At 45.5% G+C, this 7582-nt stretch overlaps 1 protein-coding gene across 1 annotated transcript in view; it reads left to right on the top strand.

The window, feature by feature from the left end:
- Nucleotides 1–1819: 1819 nt before the first annotated feature.
- TM9SF3 (transmembrane 9 superfamily member 3) overlaps nt 1820–7582 on the top strand; it is a 77844-nt gene continuing 72081 nt past the window's right edge. The window contains exon 1 of the mRNA XM_006831191.1: nt 1820–1915. Within this exon, the coding sequence (XP_006831254.1) occupies nt 1820–1915 (96 nt within the window). The remainder of the gene's footprint in view (nt 1916–7582) is intronic.

Raw genomic sequence — 7582 nt, 5'->3', positions numbered from 1 at the left:
AAAGCATTGAATTGAAAAATCAGTTTGAACTGCAAGGTTGGTGGTTCAAACCCACCAGCAGCTCCTCAGAGACCCTGTGTAGGTTGCTATGAATCGCAATTGACTTGTCGGCACTAACAACAAACTAGTTAGCGTTGAGGTTTATGGAGTTTTGGTGGTGCAATGATTAAGCGCTCAGCTGTTGGAACTCAGGAGCCACTCCTGGGAGAAAGATGTGGCAGCTGGCTTCCTTAAAAAATTAACCCAACTCAAAACCACTGCTGTCGAGTCACAGCCTTAGAAAACCTACAAGTCAAAATCGACGCATGGTAACAGAACTGCGGGGTCTGCCACTGTTTTACAAATACAAGATATGGTAGTGAACAAGAAGGGATTCACTGTCTGTGAATGGGGATCAATGTAAAACATGTAAACATATAAGTGAACAGGAATTTCAGTGTAGCCTAGCATTTCTTGAATGATAACCAAAGAACTGAATGTTTCCATTCAGTCAGTCCTGACCCACAGTGACCCTATGTTGTTAAGTGCTGTCGAGTCAGTTCCGACCCATAGCGACCCTGTATAGGGTTTCCAAGGCTGTAAATCTTTACGGGAGCAGAAAGTTTCATCTTTCTCCCACGGAGCGGCTGGTAATTTCGAACAACTGACCTTGAGGTTAGCAGCCCGATTCGTAACCACTATGCTACCAGAGCTCCATTCAGTGACCCTATGGGGCAGAGTAAAAGTGCCCTCTGGCCTTCCAAGGCAGTAATCTTCATATCTTTCTCCCACCGAGCCCCTGTTCAGATTGACCATTTGGTTAGCAGTCTAGTGATTAATCCTGGTTGGTTGTTTTTATTGTTAAGTGTCTTGGAATCCGTTCCAACTCATAGTGACCATGTACAGGATTTCCAAGGAGTGGGTGGTGGATTTGAACTGCCGACCTTGCTGCTCAGTGAGTATTCTACAGTGTCATACCAGGAATGAATGGTGTTGCTGTTGTTAACTGCCACTGAGCCGGCTCCAACGCACAGTGATCCTGTATAGGGTTTCCGAGGAGCGAATGGTCAGTTTGAACCACTGACCTTGCAGTTCAAACGACCTGGTAGTCCAGTGCTTATCCTACAGCGCCAACCAGGACTCCAGATTGAATGGTAGAGGGTTTCAATAAGTAGTCAGTGATCTTAAATTATGGATCCAACATTGGACAAGTTTCACAATTTCACATAGTGATGATTACAAGAGCTCGTGATTCATTCACGGCGGTAGACGTGTGCCCAGAAAGGGTAATTTCATCTGATCCAAGCCCCATTTTACAGCCACGGCATATGTGGCCTTGGAAAATTCAGCGTTTGGGCTACAGTCACACCACTCGCGCCCAGAGGCGGCTTCAGCTTCGCGGTGCGGGCTAGGCCACCAACGAGGAGCGTGAGGCCGAGTCTGCGTGCTGATGTTTTGAGCCGTAGTTTCCGGGGTCGGAGGAGCGGAGCAGGGGTGGGGGTGAGGGGGGGCTGCTCGGGCGCGGCCCTTTGGTGGCCGCAGTCTCACGTCTCCCGGGCTGGGCGCCTCACGGCGGTTGCGGCCCGGCGTCGCGAGGCACTTCCGGCGTGTGCCGGGGTGGCCGGATGACGTGGCTGAGTCAGAGGAAGAGGCTGAGAAGGCGTCGGGGGGGCGGGGGAGGCTCGGGAGCGGGCAGTGACGGCGGCGGCGGCGGCAGCGCGGAGGAGGCTGCGGCTTGGTCCCGGCCCCGTGCGTCTGTCCGCGCCCTGTGGATGCGAATCGGCCGCCGCGGCGGCGGAGGAGTCGGTGGGCCGGCGCCGGGCCGGTGGGAGCGCGGAGGATGAGGCCGCTGCCGGGCGCTTATGGCGTGGCGGCGGCCGCCGCGCTGTTGCTGCTGCTGCTGCCCCGAGCCCAGGCGGACGAGCACGAGCACACGGTGAGAGGCCCTCCGGCCTGTGCGGTTGCCTCTGGCCCGATGTCCCGGCTTGCTGCCCTGGTAGGCCTGGTGCGGCCTGGATCGCTAGTCGGCCAGGGCCAACCCAGTGTCTGCCGGAGGACTTCTTCCGGTTGGGCCTGGCCGAGCAGGAACCCTGGGTGCAGGGAGGAGGCATTTCCGTGCGTTCCCGGGACAGGACTGGGCTCCCCGAGTGCTGGGCCTACTTGCCCACACCTGGACCTAAATGGCGCCGCACCCTGGGCCAGGGGCTCCAGGGGCCGAGGAAGAAGCCTGGTGCTGGTCGAGGTTCACTTCGCTTCGGGCGTAGGGGCCTCGGGCCGACCGGGGTAGTGTTCCCCAGGGAAGGTGGTTGGGATTCCACACAGCTGAAGGTGGATGCATCCAATGACTCTTGATACTCTAACCAGGACACATCCACCAGTTTATGGTCCTCAGCGGCTCTCCCTTCCCCCCACCTCCTGCTCAAACCGGATTAAAAGCCTGGCGTAGTTTTAACAGCATTAATAAACTTGGGATGAAGAGTAGTTAACACGTGTACAGGCACTCAACCCAGTTCTGAGGCCTTTCGTGTAACTTTCTCCTCTAGTTTCCAGATGAGGCATCAATACCAGTGGTCGCTAAAGCAGCCTCTGACAGTAAAGGGTCTTGAGTTTCCCTGTTTTCATCTAAGGATCAAGGACTGCCCCTTTTGCATTGGCTTAAAAGTGATTGGCGGTTTATTTAATTGGCATTTTACATCAAAGCATGAATGATAACGACTCTCCAAGCGACTTGACTTTTACTTAGGCCTGTAACACGGGTTTCAGAAAGGTAGATGTGAGCAAGACAAGGACTTACGTTAATTAAGAGGTTACATGATGAGTATTTGCTTTTACCTATGATTTTGTTGAGGTTCCGTATTGTTTCATCCTGCGGCGGAAGTTGTGTATGTATTAAATTGGAAAGATTTGGGGAGTCTTCTGGTATTACTGCTAAGAAAGGAAGCATTATTAAAATGGACTCTTCATTGTTAGCTGTTTTAATTGCAAGAAGAGGGCTTCTTTTCACTTGTCTCTTAGCTGGACTCCTATGTTAGCTTAAAAAAAAAAAGTTAAGTTTTTGGCCATTTAACCTTCAATCATAGTCAGAAATGTCTTACCTGCATATTTTTAGAGATGTTATGGTTAGGTGCCATTGAGTTAGTTCCAACTCAGAGCGACCTTACAGACCCCAAATAGGCAGCTGTTTTGGTGCTATAGTGTCACTGTTTATCTTAAGATCATTTTGTTTAGAAGTTAATTAGTTAAAATAAAAATACTTAATGTTGTTTCTTTTGTCAGGTAACTTTTATCAGACTGTTAATGTTTCATGTAATTTACAGGGACCATAGGTATATAGACTGGGGTCTTTTATTACTTTTGGATTTCTAATGGGCATCTTTAGGCTAATGGGATTGTTGTAAAGTGCCATTGAGTCGATTCCGACTAGCAACCCTGTGTAGGGTTTCCACGGAACATCTGGTGAGCTTGAACCGCCAACTTGCAATTCAAACAACTTTGCAGTCTGACGCATTATCCCACAGCGCCATATTTTTTCACTTTTTTTTTTTTAAACCTTTTAAGAAAAGTTAATCATGTAAAATTCAGAACTTTTTCTTAACCATAGTTCTACAATTTGGAATTATGTCGTTAAGTGCCGCGGAGTCAGTTCTGACTTTCCATAGTTCCACCAAACAGACATGTAAACTGGAGTAGTATTTTACATGTTAATGTTGTGTTTTATACTGCTATGGTGGTGGGGGTTGTGTGCCGTGGAGTTGGTTCCGACTCATAGCGACCCTGTACAGGGTTTCTGAGGCTGTAAATCTTTACGGGAGCAGGAAGCCTCATATTTCACCCACAGAACAGCTGGTATTTTTGAACTGCTGACCTTGTGGTTCACAGCCCGATTCGTAACCACTATGCTACCGGAGCTCTTAACAATTAAAGTTTTCCTAAACTGGAGGCATAAACTTAAACTGTAAAATACTTAATAATAAACTTGAACTGTAAATACCAAGTCCAGTGAAATTTTATTGCCAGGATCACTTTATTTTTCAAGTCAGTAATTGAATCAAAAATATTTTTAAAAGGTTTTTTGTTGACTGCTATAAGAGAATACAGCATATATGAGATGCTTTCTGGGCAAAAATAATTTTTAATCCATGACATTTCATTTCAGTCATCTTTCTGCACTTCTCTCACTTGATTACCTATTTTTAAAACAAAACAGAAGAAATTATAGGAAGAATAGTATTAAGATGTAAGTATAAAATTAAAATTGTCAGTAAAATTATTTTTTGTGTTACCGAATGTTTGACCTTTTCAAGTTACTTGAAAAGTAGGCAATGCTGGAAGGTCTAGTGATGCTTCTTCCCCCCACTAAAAAGGTGGGACTAGTCAAGAAGAGGGAATGATACAGAAGTCATAGGGGAAAATATTTGCCAAGGGAAGGTTGCTTAGTTTAGGGTTGTTTAACAAATACTTGCGGAATTGGATTACTAATTAAAGGACCCTTTGCGGAAGCTAAAGGTTGTCCGTTGATTAACTTTCTGTGAAAACTGTTCCAGGTAAAAAGAAACATGAGTCAAAATTGACTCAGTGGCAATAGGAATGCAGTTCTTAGAGCATTTACTATGTTGTACATGGGGTTGCTATGAGTCAGAACCAAGTTAGTGGCAGCTAACAACAGGCACATATTAACTCATATTTTAAATATATGCTAGTAACTTTGTGAGGTGGGAAGAGAAAAATGAGGATGGAGAAGTTAAGTAACTTGCTTGAGGTCACCTGGTCAAGGGATATAGTTGTTATTAAGTGTCATCAAGCCAGTTCTGATTCATAATGACACTGTATAGGGTTTCTAAGGAGCAGCTGGTGGGAAACTTCTTTCTGCTAAAGTTTTTATCATTCATGGGCCATACAAAATTGTCAACTTAAAAATTAGCCTGCTATATTTGGTCAAACATTTAATTGTTGTTATGTGCTGTGGAGTTGATTCTGACTCCTAATGAGCCTGTACAGGGTGTCTGAGGCTGCAAATCTTTATGGGAGCAGAAATTCATCTTTTCCCCGCGGAACAGCTGGTAGTTTTGAACTGCTGACCATGAGATTAGCAGCCCGATTTGTAACCACTACACTCCCAGAGCTCCTAACTAATTAACTCACCCCTAATGCACCAAACTTAGGAGCTCTGGGAGCGTAGTGGTTACAAATCGGGCTGTGAACTTCAGGGACAGCAATTCAAAACTACCAGCTGTTCCGCGAGAGAAAGATGAGGCTTTCTGCTCCCGTAAAGATTTACAGCCTCGGAAACCCTGTACAGGTTCGCTGAGTTGGAACGGACTCCACATCACATAACAATGACAATGTACCAAACTGCAAAGCCTTTTGAACGGCAAGGTTGGCAGTTCAAGCTCACCAGCTGCTCCTCGGAAACCCTATACAGAGTTACTATGGTTCGGAACGACTCGACGTCACTTCACAGCAACAATAATGTAGCGCTGTTGGTTAATATGCCAGACTGCAAAGCCATTTGAACTGCAAGGTCAGCAGTTCAAGCTCACCAGTTGCTCCTTAGAAACCCTATACAGGGTTGCAACTGACTCAATGGCACTTCATGACAACAAATGTGATGGTTCCCCAGCCAATCCTTTGAAACCCTATCCAGAGTCACTGTGAGTTGGAATCAACTCAATGGCACTTAACAGCAACAACAATAAAATGTGATGGCTAAGGAGCCCTGGTAGTACAGTGGATTATGAGCTAGACTGTTAACTGCAAGATCAGCAGTTCAAATCTACCAGTAGCTATGAAGGAGAAAGATGAGGCTTTCTGTGCCCACAAAGATGTACAACCTTGGAAATCCTATGCAGGATTGCTGTGAGTCGGAACTGACTCAGTGGTACTTAAACAACAACAAATGTGATGGCTGAAACTGTGGGGTTGCCTCAGCAGGGCCAGACCCAATGATTTCATGGGCCTATACGGCCCCCTGGCCAGGCATTCCACACTGGGTTGCTAAGAGTTGAAACTAACTCGATGGCACTTAACAACTAGGACAGTAAAACACTTGGTATTAAATTGAATAGTTAGTATTTTTTAAGAGCTTATGAAATGTTTGACTTTGTCAAACTCCATGTTGTTGTTATGTGCTGAGGAGTTGGTTTTGACTTATAGTGACCCTGCACAGGGTTTCTGAGACTGCATATCTTTACGGGAGCAGAAAGCCTCATCTTTATCCCGCAGAACAGTTGGTAGTTTCGAACTGATGACTTTGTAGTTAGCAGCGTGATTCCAAACTCCATAGTAGGTTGTTAATTAGGAGATGTCTGGGTTAGCATTAAGTAGGGATCTGTTAGGTGTCATTGAGTCAGTACCAACTCATAGCGACCCTATGTATAACAGAACGAAACACTGCCCGGTCTTGGCCCAACCTCACAATTGTTGCCACGTTTGAGCCCATTGATGCTGCCACTTTGCCAATCCATCTCACTTGGGGAGGGGGGGTCTTCCTATTTTTCACTGACACTCCACCTTACCAAACATGATATCCTTCTCCAGCAACTGGTCCCTCCTGACAACATATCTGAAGTATGAGAAGATGAGAGACGAAGTTTGGCGATCCTAGCTTCCAAGGAGCACTCTGACTGCACTTCTTCCAACACAGATCTGTTTGTTCTTTTGGCAGCCTATGGTTAAAAGCATCAATTCTTCTGCGGTCTTCCTTATTCACTGTCTAGCTTTCACATGCACTGCAAAAGGTTACTGAAAATACCATGGCTTGGGTCAGGCACACCAGTCCTCAAGCTGACATCTTTGCTCTTCAACACTTTAAAAACGTCTTGTATAGCACATTTGCCTAATGCAATATGTCGTTTGATTGCTCAACTGCTGCTTCCATGGGTGTTGATAGTTAATCCAATAAGAAGTAGGGATAGGGCAGACTTAATGGGCATGTAGCCTATATAGTCCCTCAGTGTCCTGCTCTTAGAAGGGCCCTGTACTTAGTTTAATGCTCTGCTGCCACCAGCTTGAAGTTCTTAATTTTCATTTTGTACCAAGTCCTGCAGATTTTCCAGCTGGTTCTGAGAAGGGGCAACTACCTCTTGTAGTTTCATTGCATCCTCTTATTTTACCCAGTGACTTAGGATTCATTTGGCCATTTGACCCATGTGGTATTTTTTTAAACATCCTTATTTATCTGAAGCTCTCTCATTATTGTCAGAAGAATGACGTGGAGGAAATATGCTGTTGACTTCTGGAATATGCACCTTGTTCCTATCAATTGTTGTTAGTTGAATCATATGGATTACAGGGAATACTAAAAAATAGTAAGGAATCTTTTATGATAAGTGCACTCTTAATAGGTGATTGAAGAGTCATATAAAGGGGCTATTCACTACAAGGTCAGCAGTTCAAATCCACCAGCTGCTCCATGGGAGAAAGTAGACTTTCTGCTACTGTAAAGAATTACAGTCTCAGAAACCTTATACAGGGTCCCTTTGAGTTGCAATCTACTTATGGCAGTGGGTTTTTGGCAAGTGAAAGAAAGGTGTTCAGCATGTGACTTAGTTTATTTGCTTTTCTGAAACCCAAAATACATGTGGGGGATCTAGAATTAGATGAT

Source organism: Chrysochloris asiatica, unplaced genomic scaffold, assembly GCF_000296735.1.
Source record: "Chrysochloris asiatica unplaced genomic scaffold, ChrAsi1.0 scaffold00003, whole genome shotgun sequence".
NCBI lineage: Eukaryota > Metazoa > Chordata > Mammalia > Afrosoricida > Chrysochloridae > Chrysochloris > Chrysochloris asiatica.
Note: the sequence above shows the minus strand (reverse complement) of the source record. Positions and strands in the feature narration are given on the sequence as shown.